Source organism: Trichogramma pretiosum, unplaced genomic scaffold, assembly GCF_000599845.2.
Source record: "Trichogramma pretiosum strain Unisexual culture from Peru unplaced genomic scaffold, Tpre_2.0 scaffold35, whole genome shotgun sequence".
Classification (NCBI taxonomy): Eukaryota; Metazoa; Arthropoda; class Insecta; order Hymenoptera; family Trichogrammatidae; genus Trichogramma; species Trichogramma pretiosum.
In genome coordinates, this window is record NW_019640943.1 from 1,664,842 (window position 1) to 1,684,566 (window position 19,725).

At 36.2% G+C, this 19,725-nt stretch overlaps 2 protein-coding genes across 2 annotated transcripts in view; one reads left to right on the forward strand and one right to left on the reverse strand.

The window, feature by feature from the left end:
* LOC106653332 (43 kDa receptor-associated protein of the synapse homolog) overlaps positions 1-11,627 on the forward strand; it is a 28,397-nt gene extending 16,770 nt beyond the window's left edge. The window contains exons 8-11 of the mRNA XM_023457953.1: positions 5,068-5,166; positions 6,397-6,588; positions 7,273-7,472; positions 8,746-11,627. Of these exons, the coding sequence (XP_023313721.1) occupies positions 5,068-5,166; positions 6,397-6,588; positions 7,273-7,472; positions 8,746-8,992 (738 nt within the window). The 3' untranslated portion in view covers positions 8,993-11,627. The remainder of the gene's footprint in view (positions 1-5,067; positions 5,167-6,396; positions 6,589-7,272; positions 7,473-8,745) is intronic.
* Positions 11,628-13,628: 2,001 nt separating this feature from the next.
* On the reverse strand, positions 13,629-19,507 carry LOC106653419 (protein PAT1 homolog 1). The gene is made up of 9 exons (XM_014372849.2): positions 19,036-19,507; positions 18,003-18,185; positions 17,495-17,924; positions 17,291-17,400; positions 16,694-17,214; positions 16,400-16,610; positions 16,070-16,321; positions 15,716-15,985; positions 13,629-15,635 (listed from the first exon to the last, which is right to left on the reverse strand). The coding sequence occupies exons 1-9, from the start codon at positions 19,108-19,110 to the stop codon at positions 15,375-15,377; spliced, it is 2,313 nt and encodes a 770-aa protein (XP_014228335.1). The 5' UTR covers positions 19,111-19,507; the 3' UTR covers positions 13,629-15,374.
* Positions 19,508-19,725: the final 218 nt, after the last annotated feature.

The following is a 19,725-nucleotide window of genomic DNA, read 5'->3' on the forward strand; positions in this document are numbered from 1 at the left end:
AAAAAGTTATGGGGGTTTTTCGGAATTTTTTTTTTTTTTTTTGTCATTTTGTTCTATAATAAACCGGTTTTTCCTTATAAAAGTAATACTATTTTGAAAGAAGAGCTTTTAACTTTTCATTGAAGATGAAAATGGTAAAGATTCACTGTCGGGTTCAGAAGTTTTACATTCTGAAAAGAAATTTGGTTTTTTGGGGTGAATGTGTTGGGATGTGTAGTGATATATCGATGATGGTAGTTCGTATTTTTAGTGTAGATGTCTCATTTTATTTGTCTTGATGAAAGGAAGAAGCCAAAAAAACATTTTTGTTTCTGTTTTTTTTTGCTGACCTGGCCCAGAGTGTTATTCAAGGCGGCCCAATTCGTAACGGCCCGCCGGAAAAGTTCCCAAATTCCCAATGGCCAGTCCGCCTCTGAAGGCAACTTAAAAAATTTAAGGTCATGTTTTTCAATGCGATAAAGCAGAAAAAAAAATTTCGAGTTTGATTTAGGCTCGTATCGCTATATATAAATTTTCCAATTTTTAATTATTTTATCTGAAGGCCTGAAGTACTTGTTGATATGTACTTTTATGAATTTTTTTAGATTTTTTAATTTACATATTAATATTTCCAAATTATTTTTTTTTTTGAGGAAACTACCTTAATTGTTACGTCATCGTGAAGAAAATCGATAAAAATTATATATCAAAGAATAGAAGAACGTTGGCAATTGATTCCACAAACAGAAGTAATTTATGATTGAAACTGTTTTGTGAACAAATTAGAAAAGATGATATTAATATTTTCAAATTATTTTTAAGTTAAAAAAAAAGTATGAGGAAGCTACTTGCCAATACATTAGCAGCGGTTTCTTTTCTTCATCCTATATGGGTATATAAAATCCAACAAAAATAAACGAATGACACATTTTTTCTTTCAATTAATTTATTCGAATAATATGGAAAATATAAAGTATACACATGCTCATTGCGATGGCATTTTTCGGGCCTTATTACTAGCCGCGAAGCAAATACTACATAGATCTTTGTTCGTAAGTAATTTATCGATGATCATTTCGCAGCAGAGAATCGGCAGTCGTCCGTTTGTCAACTCGTAAAAACAATCCAGGGCCCAGCTTCGGAAAAATTCTCTCGTTATTGTTTCGCACACATAAGCGACACTAGCCATAACTTCTTCAGACGTGTACATTCTACGCACGGATGGTGTTAAATTCTTACGAACGAATAAGGTTGAGCGTAAATAATCACTGCGGATTGCACATAGGAATTTCCAGAAGTCCACAAGTTTTAATCGTTTTTCCATGGTTTTGGGTGGCAAACGAATCAAGTCGTAAAGCGACATACTGGGAATTATCATAATAGTTTTCGCATCGCTCACGAACTTTTCTTTGTCAAACCAGCATTCTTCAATTTTGGTCGAATATTTGAAAGCCCCATTCATAGTCAAAACTCGCATGATCGTCAAGGCGTCGCTTCGGTCCAACTCGTATCCTCCTTCCTCGAGACGTTCGACGCAGGCCACAGCGCCGGACATTACTCTTACTTTAAATTCATCGTGTGGAATTTTATTTTTCATGAAGAACTCACCGAAATGTATCTCGGCTGGAAAAACGAAACTGGACAAATCGGCGCCATTGGTCAAGAGTACATCGACCAAGTCCGGCCTGATATTCGCCACGGCTAATTGCAACGGTGTCGTGCCCTCCTTGTCCTTGGCGTCTATCTGCACCGGCCGCCGAACTTCCTCGCACACCTTCAGGAATGTCTCCATTGACATTTCTCCAAACATCCGGTCGTGCTTCTGACAAATGACGTGCAAGGCGTTGGCCAGATTCGGATCGGCGCCGTTTCGAAGCAGCGATTCGACTGTCTTCTTCTTGTCTCTGTACAGAGCTAATTTCAGGGGTGTTTTTCCAAATTTGTCCCTGGCATCGACCTCTACCGTCCGCTCGAGGTCGTCGCAGGTTCTGAAAAACAATTCCGCCACCTCGTCGTCGTCGTCAAGCATTCTCGCACTTATGATATGCAACGGAGTCAAGCCTTCTTCGTTGGCCAGGTTAGGATCGGCACCATGTCGTAGAAGTAACTCGGCCGCTTCTTTGTGGCCGTCGAGGAGGGCCAAGTGCAACGGTGTGCTGCCCTTCTTGTCCTTGGCGTCTATCTGCACCGGCCGCCGGACTTCCTTGCACATATTTAGGAATATCTCCATTGTGATATGAAACATTCGATTAGGTGGCTTTTGACAAATTACGTGCAAAGGCGTCGATCCCTCGGCGTTGGCTAGATTTGGATCCGCGCCATTTTTTAACAGACTTTCGATCCACTTCGTATGACCTCCGGTCACAGCAAAGTGCAGGGGCATTGTTTTTCCGCACTCACGCACAAACGGAGTCACTGAGAATCAAAAAAAAAGTATTTAATTTTTACACAAAAATAAAAACACGTGTTGCAGGATCGATACGATATTTTCCAGTTGTTCGCTCTTCGGCGTCGTAATAGCTACTGCAGAGTAATGACTATTGGAAAGTGTATGTGACTTCACTGGGCATCGTGTTGCACATTACTTTCTAAAATTAATGATATCTGTAACGGAGGCGGGGCTATGACACGATGTATGTACGTGCCAGCTGATGATTCGTTTCTGATGTGTTCTATTATTTTAAAATACAGATTGCAACGACGTCATGCCACGACTCATCCCAATACAGAGTATTAATATATATATCTCTGAAATTAGACTGATTTTAGTCGTCGGTGTCGAAAAAGAGAAAACTTTGTAAAATGACCTAGAAAGTGTATCAAAGTGCGGGCTAATGCATTAATCGAAAAAATCTTTCCATCAAAGAATACAGACATTTAATTCACGTTAATTTTAAAGCTAATTGCATTAAGAGCACATACACGGATAAAAATTAGTTACGACACTTTTTCCTATATCTTCGAGAAACATTACTATACTAATACAAAGTACCTATGTACAAAAGAAAACAATATCTTATGTAAACAAAAAAGTACTGTGTTAAATAGCATAATTGTCACGTCGGGAGACGGGACTTTTGTAACCTTACGGTTACGGTGGTCTTGTGTAAAATTTTTAGTGCCAAGACGAGACGTCTTATAGCACAGGGTATATTTCCGAGTACTTATATGGTTCAAAATATCGTAATTTATCGAAAGGGAGAAAGGGTCACTTTCCACAAGGCGAAATGGTTACCCATTGATCGCTTCGGGGCAGTGATGTCATTAGGAGTTATATTTGTTTAAGGTATTCATTTATTTAGAAAGGAAAAAAAATAAAATAATAAGTTAGAAGCAAATAATTTAAATAAAAAAAATAGATATATTATTCTTTTATAACTTACATTGTTGAGATGCTGCAGGCGTCGTGACACAGGAGCAGAGGCACAGAGGCTGTGGCACAGAAACAGAGGACACTGAGAACTGAGAGACCCGCACTGGTCGGAGTCGCGAACGAGATTGATTGAAAATTTTTAGATAGAGAGAATCAGTTATAGATCTTCGATGTGTAACTTTTCGTTTGTAACGGCTTCGGTGGCTAAAAAACTATGGGAACTCTGTTTCTGTGAGACTTGCGTCTTTGTCTCTGCCTTGGTGTCACGAGCAGCCTGCAACTCGTCTATCGACACATATGTTGTTATTCGAACTCTGATCTTCTAGATCGTTCGATTTAATTTTCTATTATATTTTCTATTTTTATTTAATAGCAAAAAAAAGAAGGTTGATATTCATAATAAATAATAAATAATAAATATTAACTTAAAAAATATAGTTTGTAATACATAAGGAATAATTTTCTATCGACAGCGAGCCATCTCATTTTTACTGCATCTCTGACGAATTAAACGTTGGGAAAAGGATCTGGGTTTTTGATTATGCTTATAGATGAATTATTTATGGGTGTGCAATTATAGCGGTTGTTTATACGTAAACAATAATGTAGAAAATGTTGTTCATAGTAAAATCAGAGTCAATGCGCGTGAGAACATTGAATCTTCGACGGTTGCACCGGGGGCCATGTGGCTTATATTCAATTTGACAGGCCCGGGATTCGATATATTTCGTTTACCGGCCAACTTTGTAGAGATAGGGTTGCCTATTTTCTGGGGTTTTTTGATTTTTGATTTATATCGCATTTTTAGAGGCGATATCACAATAATCCGTGATGTAATTTAGATCGATAAATCGCCAATAGATGGCGAACGATGACTCTTTGGCAAAACTCCCAAACGACAAGTAATTTTGCCGATTATAAAGGTGCAGCAAATCTATGGTCCTTCTTATAGTAGACCGAAAAAATGTTCTCCTAAATTTTCCGCTCAGCGCAATGACTTACCAGCTCGAATGATTTTAAAGCGATACTCCATTAACCGTACACTTTCGTGGGGCCATGATTATAGCGACAAGCGTTCTGTATATTCAAGAATTTTTTCTTCATTTTTTTTTTCGTCCTTATTTTTGACGCTCAGGTATATATATACATCTTTTCTCGAGGCAGCGAGATGCAAATGCGACACGCGCCTACCTCTGCCAATATGTTTACAACTTCGAAGTCGCTTCGCGTTATATGCCGCACCAGATATGTGTGTGTACGCGTCTCGCATTTGGGAAACTTTGCTGTACGTGCAGCAGCAGCATCGGCAGCAGCGCCCGAGTATAATATCGAATTTCACGAGAAAAGTTACGAGGCTCTCGGAGGCGAATAAAAAAAGAACGGGGGTAAAAACATTTGATATTATATACACGTAAAAGTGCACGCAACCCGCACAAAATTTGCACTAACTCGATCGAGTGCATTAAAGAAAAAAAAAAAAAACAACGACAAAGTAAAATTTTTTTTCGTAAAATAGAAAAAACATTCAAGCTTGTCAGCGTGGCATTACAATATCATTTCTCCAGAGAGACCTTCAAAAGGATGAAATAAAAAAAAGAAAGAAACAATTTCACGAACTTTATTCCGATTTTTTTGTTGTCTGTTTCATGCCGCAAACTTTCGTCACGCTTTGGAAATGAAAAAACAAAAAAAAAACCGATTTTTAACCAACGCAGGAAGCGACACGCCTGTCCCTGGTGTCCGGCGACCAAGCGAGCTACGCCAGGAGCATCCGAATAATGGGCGACATTTACAGGCACAAATCGGAAATTAACGTGAGTACATTAATATCCTGAGCTTTCTCTACTGGCGTGTATGTATGTATGTGTGTGTGTGTACGTGTGTGCATAATGCAACTCAACGCTTGAATTTATAATATCTTTTATCTCGTTCTCTCGCACGAGAGAGCATGACTATATAGAATTTGTTTACTCAAGTCTACGAGGCCAAAGAAATAAATGATCCCACAGCGACTGTATATAGCCAGAGAGAGAGAGAGAGAGAGAGTAAAGAGTAATGTGTATTTATGTAAGGGTAAAAAAAGGGCACATCCACTTGATTGCGAGAGATCCCCGCAGTAACAACGGCGGGCATTGAATTTCATTGTTTATTTTATTGCCCTTATCTACATTCTCCGGGTAAAAAAATCAAGGAAAAATACTCTCTTTCTTTTCTCTCTCTCTCTCTCTCTGTCTCTGTCTCTCAAGAGAAAGACTCTCTGCGCGAATTTATCTTCGTAAAACTGTCGCCGCTATAGTACTGTACTGCGGCACAGTCGTAAAAGCAATCGCGCGCGAGATACAGCCTTTTTGCGTATTATTGTAAATATATATTTCACGAAACGTCCGATATATAAATCATCGCCGCGAGGCTCGACTTTTTTTAGAGATCGTTGCAGGCGGCCGCGGTGCAGCGGGCAAAGGCCAATATATGATATATATGTACGGGGGCAAGAGTTGGTACACATCTACCGATGCAAAAAGGCATGCGCGCGCTTATAAATCATGCGAATATAGATATGGGCTATTCCATGCCAAAATATAGCGTTGAAACTGCATCGAAAAATGAAAATTGTTAAAAGTTTAGTTCTAGAGGCTCAAGGTTTGATTTTCAATTTTTAAAGTCAATTCTTCTTTTCTCGGTGCGCGTACGAGGTATTTGAATCACGATAAAAAAATTAATGAAGAAACTGATAGAAAAAATTCGACAGCCTTCGAAGTATCAAAAAAAAAAAAAAAAACGTGGAAAATCATATGTGAAAAACAGTCGGGAGAGTAAAATTAAACTTTGAACCCCTGTAGATCAATTCAAAATGAACCTAATTGGTTTAAATGTAATTTTCGTGGAATAGCCCATGTACTTACGAATCGTTTACGACGACTAAAAAACCCAAACTTTTCTCATATATGTGTGTGCGTACGTGTGTATATTTACATGAATGTTCAACGACGTATCCACACCCCATATATAGCCATTTTATCTCGAAACCCCGTAACGCGTTGCAGAAAGCATTCCGTCAGTACGAGAGCGCGATGGGCTCGGCCGCGGCGACGGGCGATCGCCTCTGCCAGATGGAGGCGATGGACGGGGCGGCTCGCTGCCTCGAGGCCCTACGGCTCCAGCACAAGATCTGCAACTGCAAGCCCCTCGAGTTCAATACACGGCTGCACGAGGTCGCCAGCTCGGTGGGCGCCAAGGTACGCTTCGATCTATTTCAGATCTATATCAGATCTAATGTCAGAGTTGAGTCGAGTATCGATATAAATTTCGCCCTTGATTAATTTAACGATAAATTTATTAATAATTGAAATTTTATAATAAATTTAGTTATATTTTGAATTTTGATAATCATATTTGAGTTTTTGATAAAGTAAGATTCAATTGATTCAATAAGATTGAAAAATTGAGTTAAGATTGAAAATTGTGTAAGATTGAAGTAATTGAAAAACATGAAAATGAAATGTTAAAATTGAAGTTTTTTGTTTTTGATGTAAAATTATTTGTTTCGAGTCTTTTAACACCAGAAAACATGTTTTTAGTACTTTTATTATTTAAATTAGTCCAGTCAGCACCTGACTTGACTTATCATTACAAAGCTCAATGCCACATGTATCTGAATGGAATCTTTGAACATTCTTTATCCTAGAGGTCTTAAAATGTTCAAGTTTCTCTTATAATTCTCTTCCACTTATGTGTAACAGAATTTCAAAAAAAAACTAGAAATTTTTTTTCATACCAACATAATATAACATTAGATCTGATGTTCGATTTAATGTGCACTCATCAGAACTTACATCAGTTATGTAGTCGGATTAAATATACTATTTTCATTCACGACCACTGGACGTAATAAACATTTTTTATTAATTTTCCATCGTCAGCTGCTGATGCGCACCGTGCGCGGCCGCCTGTCGAGGATCTACGGCTCGCTCGGCGACGAGGAGCAGAAGGCGCACTTCGAGCGGGCCGCCGCCTCGATCGAGGAGGACCTCGAGCTGCGCTGCGGCGGCTGCGGCGAGCCCTTCGGCCTCGAGACGGACTCGCTCGAGGCGCTGCCCTGCTCCCACATACTCCACGCGAGGTAAGTTATACACAAGAGATTAATATTACACAAGACGGAAACTCTCTCTCTCTCGGCGAGCTTATAAATTGCGATGCAAAGTTTACTATATTGTCTAGAGCGCGCGTTAATCCGAGGCCCGCGAACCCAAGTTTACGAAAGCCGGGGGATTTGTTGTCTGAAGGGAAGGAAAGAGAGGGAGAGAGAGTAAGTCAAGGATTAAGACGAACTTGCGCCCTCGATGTTTCGTCTCTTGCTTTGCGAATTAAAGGATCTTATACCGTCTTGGACGAGTGAAAAAAAAAATTAGTTAATTACATGTGTAAAAAATTGATGTATGGAAAGTATTAAGCTCGACCAAGAGGGTATGAGATCCCTTAATTCGCAGAGCAAGAGACGCAACATCGAGATGGGTGTGGCCCTTATGACTGTAAATACATGCAAGTATGCAGAGCGAGTTTTGATTGTGGACAAATTGACGAATCGATGGACATTTTTTTTTAATAAGTACGAAAAACAATGATTTAGGTTTTTTTTATGTTGTCCATGATAATCTTGAAAATCAAACTTTTGAAAAACACTAGTTCCAGCAATAAAGAGCGTCTAATTATAATCCTAATATTGACAGAATTGAGAATTTAGATGATTCTTGCTAGTATAAGCAATTCAATAATACAATCTTTGGTAGAAATGCTCAACATTAATAATAGCCTGACGAGCGAAAAATGAATATTTAGCATTTTTCAAAATACAATACCATTAATCAGTTGTTTTTGTGACTTTTGTCTTAAGATTATATTAAAAATACATCAAGACTATTAAACAACCTGAAAAAGACAATTTGATCGTTTTAAAACATTGAAACTAGTTGGCAATCGCTTTAAATACGATAATATTACTTTGAGCCTTCACCACTAGATGGCGAGTACCTTTATCTTTTATTCTGCAAATGGAAGAGTAAACGTAATTGTATAAGTCAATTACATTTCATAATTATACAATTTTGAAATATAACTACGAATACTTTATAATTGTATAATTATGAAATATAATTAGGTTCATATCTACATAAAATTTTTTCAATGAATAAATTCAATTTGATCGATGTCGAAAGTATGTTCAAACGGAAATTTGAAACGATTTTGTACGATCAAAAAATGTTCATTAAAAATACGTGGAACGCGTTCAGTTCCGAAAGTATCAGCTGTAAAGTAAACCTTTTAATTCGTTTAAAACCATATAGCCACAAAAATGCCCAAACATTATTTCATCCGTTTCCCCCCTGTTAACGCAGATGCGCCTACGACATCCTCAAGAAGCGCGACAAGAAGAAGAAGCGCCTCTGCCCGGACTGCCACAAATCCGTCAGCTCGCGGCTCTATCTGCACTGCGACGACGCGGGCGTGGGCACGAGCGGCGTCGGCGGCGGCCACGGCGACGTCGTCAATCCGCTGCTGCACCAGAGCTCGCTGAGTCTGGCCTCGTTGCGCGCCAGCAGCCTGGCGACCCTCGAGGATTGCCACGCGACGAGCAGCGTATAACGGCAGGCCCTCGGCCCTCGAGGCGGCGGCGGCGGTGGTACGAGCAGCAGCAGCAGCAGCGAGCTCAAACGACAGCTGAGGCAGCAGCGACGCGCCAAGAGCTACGAGGCCGAGGACGACGACGACGACGACATCATAACCACGACTGTTTAAAAAGGAAGAGAGGACGATTGAGTTGATTATGTGTAATATATGATTTTTGACAGCTGCGCCCTGCACAATCTTATATAATATAAATAATGATGTATTGCAACGATACATGTGTCGTATACGAGCTTGTTTACGTTGTTGTTTATTGTTGTTGTGGATTTTTTTATTTTATAACAAATATGTGTGTACAACTAAACGACGACTCATAAATACTATATCAATATTCAGAAGAAAAGAAAGAATTCTAAATATATGTGTGTGTAAGATGACGATATATCTGATAAAACTATTTTGCCATCGGTTCCTAATTAACACGTATACATAAAATAAATACTCATTGCGTTACCGACGTTAGTCGTTCAATGATTTTTCTGCCTAAATTTCTACGTATCGTAAGGATAAAAATAAAAGCGCGTGTAGATAAGTGCCAATTTGACGGACGAGGGGAGAAAATGATTAAATAAATACAGGTCGATCGCGCCAAATTAGTCGATTAATTTTTGTTTTGTTTCGTTTTTCAGGGCAGTGATGTGTACACGGAATTCGGATTCACAATTATATATAATAATCTTTCAATGGATATAAAAATGTACTATTAATGATCGTTCCGATGAAGTATTAGTAAGAGCCTCGCCTATATAATAATAATAATATTAATAATAATAAATACGATAGATTCACGTGCATCAGAAAAGTCTCTCAGTGGGTACGAAATTATTTTTGTATCAATTAATCGTCGGTGTGTATACATCGTGTAACGCACGCACTGCCCTGAAAACGTACCGAATTTATATTATATGATTTCGGCCGCGCGGATAAAAGTGCAGAAGAGACGAACTATGTGTCGATGTTCCATAATTGATATTTAACTAAGAGAAATCTACCTAACGATTCGTCGGTTGCAAGTAGCTGACAAACAATTCGCACGTATTGATGTATGAAAAAAAAAGATGAAGAAGAGAGTATATTATAAATATTATAAATACGAACGATATATATATTTAGATGTATATAAATATTTTTTACACGTTCAAATAAAAACGAGGGAGTAAAAAAAGGGTGCTGTGCGTAAAACGTTTTATCGATAAAAGAGGAAGGGGCGACGATAAGGAGGAATATCTTAATATAATAAATTTAAAGAGATGAAAAAAGAGTCATACTCGAAAATAACCCTTGACGATGGTTACTAACAACGAAAAATAAATTATACCTATATGCTTCCCTTTACGCGAGGTGAAAGAGAATCCTTTTAAATTTTCTTTTTCTTATTTAGTTCCCGTCCGAGTTGTATTTCAACCGAGCCCATTCTGGATTTTTCATGTGTAATTTTGCTCGAAAGTTATGTAAACTTTTCAATTTATAAAAAAAAAAACTCCTCGTCAACGAGTTTGTGATCGACTTCGTGCATTTCCGATGATAAATATAATATATTTCTCAGTCGTAAAAAATCTTTTTCAATTTTTATTACTAACGTACGTTCGTATATGAAAAGGTCTCAAAATAATAGTCAAAACTTGAATAAAAAAAAACTTCGTACTTGTTTTAAAAGCGAATAAATCGTAATTTGTATATATTTTACAATATACTGTTTTGCCTTGACGAGAGTTCATATAACAAAAAAGTACTAAATAATTGTCAGAATTCAAATGTAACGTCATATACGCATAATTAATAAAACTGATATTCAAGAAAAAAAATTATAAGATATAGATCAGAAAAAGTATCTTAAAAAAATTTCAAAATAAAATCCAATAGTTCGACGTGAATAACTAAAAAGTGGATAAATGTTTAAAAAAAAAGGCGTTCAAGTACGAGATGAAAAATAAACAAATTAACTCAACTTATAATATAAAAGTAAACGCAAGTAAAAAAAATCGAGCACACCTTGTAGCGCGTAGTCGTTCGACACACACACACACAATCCAACAAAGATACCTATAAGGGGCGAAGAAAAAACGCGTTAATAGAAATCCGATTTGTAAGTATAAAAAAAAAGTTAACCCAAAAACCTGCAAAAAAGTGTTTTAAAGATTACGAAAAAAAAATGTGTAAACGAGAATGAACTTATAAATATTACCTCGTAAGTCGTCGAAAAAAAAGTTGTTAAGTAGGTTTAAAATCAATAGCCAAAAACCGCTGCGTAATGATAACCAAAAACGAAATGCGTTTTGTAAATCGGTATTCGGGGCGCTGCATCCAAGAAAGTATAAAGATTATGTGCATGCAGAGCGAGAGAAAATGTGCTTATGAAATCGTGCGGTTATATTATAAATATAGTGTCGAAACAAAAATCTCAAGATTATCGTCTGAATGATTTTTTTCGTTGGTCATAATTTTGCAGGTTCAACTCCACAATTACCCTAAATATATTATACAAAAATTATAATAATACGAGATTTATTATATCGAGCGTTGTTGTGTATGGAATTTGGCGAAAAATAAAGATTATTTTAGGAAAGTAAAGAATAAAAAAAACACGACTCTCTTTCTTGCGTTATATTTTACCATTATACCCTTGCATTAAAAAGTCAGCCGGCCGCGCGGCGCAGCAAGGCCAAACGAAGGTGAGTCGTTAATAATCATTATTTCTCGTAATTATGCGTAATATAGCGTACTTAAATTTTTTCGAGGGGCTCCGAAACTTTTGCGTCGAGAGGTGAAAAAGAGTCGCTAATTTCCAACGGCGGAATTAACGACCAGATAATGGGATTTTTGCAAATGTACGCGAGCGTGAAAGAGACTCGCGTTAAGAAGAAAAAAAGGAAAATTCATTCGATTGCCAAGAGAGCACGAGAGGCTCTGGTATAGCGCTCGACTTTTAATTGGCCTGAATTTCATTGCTTTATTGTTACACTAATGGAATTAGCTATTCCTCGAGAAATTCAACTTTTGTTTTCAATTGTCCCGCGTTATAATCTCATTGTCGTATTGTATTCGAGGCAGTTTTAGGAAATTTCACGAATATAATGTCGCCAATGTTAATTCAAATAAATTTCAACAATCGATGTAACGTAAATTGCAATTTTATTTTCATTTTCTTTCTTTAAACATAAATGGAAGAACATTTAAAAATAATCAGAACAAAATAGAGTTTTAAATGATTCTTTCGCACGGCGTGATAAAAATCATGAAATAAAATATGTGCTTCAATTAAAAAAGTATGAAATTTAATGACGGATTTTTGCGCATTCTTTTTTTTCAAGGCTGCTTCCAGAAGACATAAGACATTATTCAATCGAGCAACCAACGCCGAATTTCATTGAAAAATTTATACTCGCCATTGAAAAATCGTGTGTGCAGTGCGCAGCTCATGAACACTTGCCATTAAAACATGATTGTAATTAAATACGAGCCAAATTCACCAATGACGTTTTTCACATTGAGTTCATTATAATTTTTTTCTTTTAAATATTAAGACTAAATGACGAGATACGAATGCACATCTTTTTACATATTAAATAGTTATAAGAAATGTCATAGTTTTATTATTTGCTTGTTATCTCGTTTCTTCAGTCGTTTTTTTTTTTATATTCGTCTGCATAATTCAGACACGGGCATATTGTTACAGTATCAAGTTGAGACATCAATGTACAAACTGTATGTGAGCATTAGTAATCGTAAAAATTTCATCGACGATAATAGCCTAATTTTTGCAACGATGATGAGTAAATCGAGGTTCCTCATTCATTTCTCACACACATTCTCATGTACTACAAAACACAACTTTAAATATTGCAGTAGCTGTTTCAATGCAATAATATCTATTGAGTGTTAAATTCAAGGGACATATTTTAGAAAGCGATGTAAATCTAGGTTTACATAGGTTTTACAAGATAAAATAAACAGAACACGATCTTTGACGCATCATATTAGTTCTATCGTCCTTAAAGAGAATTTATAAAATAAAATATATTTTTTTACACTTTTTCTCTACTCCAAGTAATCAAATGACTTATTTTGAATTCTCAAATAAAGCATCAACCCCTAAATTTTAAAGGCACATAATAGTAAAAAATTAGATTTTACGATCATATTTCTTAATGAAGCTAATTATTTTAATAATGAGTAATAATCATGATAATAGTTATAATTTATATGACCTAGTATAAATTACGTTAACATTAATCAGCAAGAGATTTTTTAAATCAATTGACATTTAAGAGAGGTTTACAGATTAGTAACAAAAAGATAATATTAATGACAATTTTTTTTAATAGTCATTCATACGACAAGTCGTATACTTTGTTTATATTTGAACAGTACAAACCTAATTATTTGCAAATCTATACATAATTTAAAATAGGTGTAATTATCATTATTTTTTTTTTTTCATTTTTTTCTTTTTTTTATACAATTTTAGTTATCGCATGATCAATTACTTTTTATTCCATAACTTTTGCAATTTTACATGAAAACAAAAATCAAATTATAGAACAAATTATAGTAAAAAATTTCTAACTTATACGCTTTAGAAAATAATATTTACGGTACAAGTTATTGCGATAAAAATAAATTCAAAGTTTCTAAGCATTGAATTAAAAATATTATTACATTGAATGCGACTTCGTGAAACGCCGAAACCAAATGATTAAAGTTTTGTTTAAATTTGCACACTTGCAATGTATTTTTTGTTACAATGCTGATATTTATGAAATTTATATATTTTTATATATATTCTTATATCCGATCATTTTTTTCGAGCGAGACTATATACAAGCTAAACATACTTACATAGTTACATACATTAATTTTTCGTGTTAAATTGATATCTCTATTTTCTTTTCAAAACCCTACCACTCACAATTTTATACGGAGAAAAAATTTAATAAGTTTCTTGTTAATTTGTGACCCCTCAATCAAATTCATTATATTTTTGATGCTCTTGTGCGTCGCGGGGTTCATGAATATACTCGTATTTAATATTAAAAAAGAAACATCACTTTGTCATTCTTTGACGTTTGTTTTTGCTTTTTAACATATACATATAGTGCCTAATTACATTACATTTAATAATTTTTTATTTCAATCCATTAAAGGAGCTGCGGAAACTTAAAACGTAATCAAGTCATATTTGGCATAATATTTAAGTTTTAAGAATCACGTCTACTTATTATTATACATTTTGTCCTCAAGAGTTTTTTAACATATGAATTCTTGAGACTTCTCGGCTAAGTGCACAACAAAAGTAGCTAAAGATAATCAATAGTCAATAATGAGTCAATACATTCATTGAATTTCAGCAGCTTCTTTAAAAATTAAGGTCAAAATTGAAGATTTTGACTTGTATAATTTTCGTTATAAGCATGAGGTTTCATTACCTTCATGAGTCCTTTCATATATTTTATCATTCACACAACACAATTTATTCATATTATTAATTATAATTATTCGATGAAGAAAACTAGTATGTTAAACACACGATATCAGCGCCATTTAATTGAGTAAAAACTTAAAAAGGCCTGCATGAACAATTCATTAAATTAAATGCATCTTTCAGCACACTTCAATTGATACGTAAAAAAGGTGACGATAATTCATTATTTCATTGGAATTTTTATAAAAGTAAGTTATATACTTTATACCATAATCATCTATTCACCATTTAAGTTGTTTTTAACCCAAAAAGACTTTTAAACGAAGTGTAAGATTATTCAATAATTTGCTTGACATTATTATTTTGTTTTTAGCAACTAGATCATAGCAAAACCCTAGAATTGCTACTTCCATTTTAAGAGAAAAAACTGGGCAACTGTAACATAAATATTCTTTATCAAACAAAATGATAAGAAAAATATAAATAGTTGCAAACAAGAATGAGAAAACTCAATAATTGTTAAATAGATAATTATGAAAGACAGTCAGTTATCACGAATTTTTCATCTAATTTCTCGACTGATTTTGTTAATTAAGATAAATATTTATGTGGCTCTCTATTACGAAGTAATAGCGCAATTAATTAATCAAATCTATTCTACACGACATGCATTCTAAATTCTTATAAACATACATGAAGTTAATTCTGTTAAACGTATCCCTCATCAATTCTCATGAAAAATTGAACGACTTAGTCAAGGACTCATTAGTTTTTTCTTTTTAGAAGTCATCTCTTTCTTTAAACAATTATGATCGACTTTGAAAACTCATGCTTTTTTTAGCACAATCAAAATCGAATTGTCTCCGCAGTCATTACTATTAGGTTTTAGTAGTTATAAGAAAAATTTTGATACGGCTTTTATCGAGCAGCGTTCGAGTCACTGAAGTGTAGCTCGAAACTGTCCAGATACTTTTCGGCTCCGTGTCGGCGCAAGTGCGTTTTAAGTAGCTCGACGTCAATGGACTCGCATGGCGTGACCGTCGGCGAGGCAGGTATATTCTGGGAGATGCACTTCAAGAATCTGGACCACAGATCGGTGAATATGCCTGGAATCGACGCTTCGTAAGAAGACAGCTCCTCGGCATGCTTTATCATGAGCGACAGCATTGATATGCCAAGCTGCAAAAGAAAATTTACTCCGTCAAGTATTTTATCGCGATATGAGCTAGTTCGAAGGTTTAATTCAATGTGTACTCTACCTTGTTGGTGAAAGCGAACGCAAGGCTATTGGTCTTGCTAGCTGTCTGGCTAGATGACTCGATGAACTCCTTTGCTAGGTTCATAAGCATTGCAAAACTTATGCAATTTTCATCGACCCACTTGTGAAATTCAGGATAGAGGTTTATTAGTAAGTTTGAATCCCTTCTACCGATAATAGCTAAGCCTTTGATAACAGCACCCCACAATTTTACTAGTTTCAATTCTTGCTCTTTGACATCTACACACGCGAGGAAGCGCAAAAAGAGTGTCTGTAACATAAAAATTAGCGTTAAAGTCTAAACTTCTATACTATAGAGTAGCACTTGTTATTAAGTTAGCAAAAAAATACTTACTTTGCCCTTACGAATACACAAAAAACTAGAAAATTTATCGTCTTGCACTAGCCGCAAAAGTGATTCTAATATTTGTACAATTAATTCTTCCTTTTCTTTCAGAATATCACGATGCTCAGGTGGGGGCACTGGTTTTCCGGTTTCTAGAGCTTGCAACTGAGCTCGCTCCCTCATCTGTTGCTCACGCTGCTGCTCAGCAATTATAGCCAAGGGATTACTTTTGTCTTCGAGTTTTAAAACCATCATATATAGCTATGGATAAAAAAGCATGTTAGTTGCATATTTTCTAAATATGTTTTGAGTAGTTGCGACAAAAAAAATATAAATTACCCTTTCAATTTCCAACAGTAACTGACGAGTTTTTTTAGTATCTTTCTGCTGAATCGAAAGCGCCGATTGAGGGTCACTGTTTGGAACGACATCCATGTCGATAATTTTCCTTGGTGCTGTGACACTACTATACTGCAACTTACCCAATGAATTTTCAAATTGCATTGGAGTATTTGGATTCTTTGTAAAAGTTGTGTTTTGTTCCTTGTCCCTAATAAAGTATTTCATGTGTTAATACAAGAAAAATTATTTTTTCATAATATTTATAAAAGAAAAGGAGCTAAATAAAATTACCTTGAATCTCTATTGAAACCATTGTTGTTATTGCTGCTGTTAGAGCTTTTACCATTGCTAGATTTTTTGTTGTTCATATTAAGTTTTTTAATTTCATTTTTCTTGTTTAATCTATCACAAAACACAGTGTAGTAATAATCATCAATGTAGGGCTGATTTGTATTGAGTTGCAACAATTGTATGTTATTCAACCACTGTTTCTCCCTGTTATTCATTAACCCGGCATATTCATCATATTCACCATACTGATTGACATTGTTGTGCATGTTATGATGATTATTCATATGATGATTCATATGGAGCATTGGATGGCTTTGATTGGGAAAGAACCTATTTTGATTTTGTTGTGGAAATCTATTGTCTCTAAAGAAAGGTTGATGGTTGTTTTGATTGCGCTGGTTGGCCATGTGCATATTGTGTTGCATAGGATGAGGTATCATGTTGTTATGATAGAGTGGCATGTGCATACGATCTGGTCCCATGAATGGCATTGGTCCAGGCCTATGGTTTGGAGGTGGATGCTGTAATAAAAAATTTTATATTTAATTTTGCAAGTTCTTATTTCACAGTAAAAATATTAATTACTATTGTACTTACAGGAAAATTGTTCATTGGAAAGTTGTTGTGGGGCGGTCTTTGATTACCTTGGTTCATCATGATGTGAGGTGGTGGCATAGGAGGATACCTCATCATATTGCCTGGTTGATCTAAGGTGAAAACATTAAGTTCATGTTATTGATTATTTTTCATCTAGTTAAATAATAATTTCAAGTAATCTATAAAAAAGAATAGTCAACATACTTGGCATGTGACGAGCATTTTGTTGGTGAAACTGAGGTGGTGGCATTGCAAGATTTTGAAGTCCTGCATTGTTCATGGATGGAAATTGATTGATTGGCGAACCAACTCCTCCATTAGTTTGTGGTGGATATTTATTCATTGATGATAAGGAACCAAGAAATAGGTTAGCTCCAGATGCAGGTGCTTGTTGCGTTTGTGATTGGGATGATATAGGCTTAGTGAGACCTGGTGGTGGTCTGTTGGTAATGAGGTCTCTCTCCAATTCTTCCACTGTGCATGCATTTTTTAAAGCAGCTAATGGCTTTTGAATTTGTGGAGGTGCTAATGCAAAATGAGGACTATCCCAAACTCCAGGCTTTGGAATGGTAACTTCCCTCTCATCCAGAACTAAGTGAGACAATGTACTTGCTACATCGATCTCGGGTTCACTCTGAAACAATAAATATTGCAATTGAAATTTTCTAATATCATTTAATCCATACTGGTACAAAAATGATAGTATTCTTACCTTTTTAGGTCCCTTCTTATTTTTTGTTCTATTAGACTCTGTGATCTGGGCGAGTTTTTCGTGGGCCTGCTCCCAATCTCCGCCCGTTGCCTCAGATCCAAAAGTTTCATCGTTCAAGGCATCATAGTCCTCTCCTAAATCCTCGTCGTCTAAGAAACAATCCGATTGATCATCTACACCAGCCTGGAATAAAAATGTTCAAGAACATTGATGAGTGACATTTATGAAAATGTACATAATGTTTAACATAAGACAAGGCTTTTAATTCAAGAATCGAATTGATTACTCCGTTCCCTACCAACTCTCATTCTGGATATCAAGTTGTATAGTTTTCTTATCAGCTAATTCATTCCAGCCAATGAGCATTGAAAAAATAGTAAACAAAAACTCAGCGTGTACACAAGCGGCCTTCAAGAAATCTTGATGAAAGAATATAACAGTATACTAATCGGTCATAAGCATTTCTGAAATGATGTTCATTCAGAGCCTACGATGGGTTATTACAAGCGTTATTTATAGGGCTAAGGAAGATTTGTGAATCATCTCGTTATTTAAATTTTAGTTTTATTCATACATATTTTATCAATCAAATCAAAGCCACATTCGCAACCTGATGTAATACCAAGTGCAAGGTAAATTTCATCCGTAAACAGCAACGGATTGCAGTGTCAAAGGGGCCGGTCTACGTGAATTTTTTCCAGATTTTTTTCGTGAGATTCTTGGCTTTCCTTTTCTCAAGAAAAGAAAATAATCGTAACATTTTCTCGCCGAAGCAAGACCAAGAAATACAGCTGCTGATGCTGTTGGCTCCTCCAGCGTCGGCTTGCACCCACGCGGCGAGAGCCCATCGTTAAATACACGAGGAAAAAAAGGTGAAATTGAGTCAACGCGTGAGAGAGAGAGAGTCGGTTTTCACGAGTCGGAGTTTTTCCACGCGGGGGGCCCCGAACACGACACGAGTGCAGTAGCAGCAGCTTTTTTTTCAACGTCGCGGGATCGCCATAAACAATTATTAGTTTTACTATCCACTTACCCCGAGGCTGGTGTCGAACTCGAAGAAAAAATCTGCCATTGGTTGTTCACGAATGAGCTCACTGTCATGATCCATCCGGGGGAGCCGACGTAGATATTGCACACTTTTTTTTGTCGGTTAACTTATACAGTCGATGAAATGTCACGCCGTATTTCTACACAAGAGAATGGCCGAGTCGACACGATTTTACACAACAAGTCTCTTCTATCTCTGCGCTGCTGCCCTCGAGGAGACTTCGCCACGATTTATTATAACTCTCGACGACTGCGCCTCGACGAAGCCGAGAGCTTCGCGCGATGGACGGTTTCTTTCTTTCTTTCTTTCTTTTTTTTTTCTCTCCGCGATTAACCCGCATGCACTTTACAGTCACACAGCTAAATGCAAGACTGCAAAAGCGAGGCCTCGGTACAGTCAATGAACATGTAGAGATCAGCTGTCATGGCGGCAAGGTATTCCGTATCGTATTTTACGATTGAGAACGAGACGAGATTGGCGACACAGACACGAGTCTGTCGCGACCTCTACACTGAGAGGTTAGAATCAACGGGTCCCGTTACAATGCATGAGTGCATCGCGACGCTCGTCGCAATCGGACGCTGATTTTTACAATTTTTTTGTAAAAATAAAGAACGCAATTTTATGTGTATTATAATTCTTCGAACGACGTTTCATCGACATCGCGTTGTGTTT

Coding starts and splice junctions, on each gene's coding strand:
- LOC106653419 (XM_014372849.2), bottom strand. CDS start 19,110: ATGGATCATGACAGTGAGCTCATTCGTGAACAACCAATGGCAGATTTT. Junction 16,611..16,693: donor GGTTTCAATAGAGATTCAAG/GTAATTTTATTT, acceptor ATACTTTATTAG/GGACAAGGAACAAAACACAA. Junction 15,636..15,715: donor CGTTCGCTTTCACCAACAAG/GTAGAGTACACA, acceptor TTTCTTTTGCAG/CTTGGCATATCAATGCTGTC.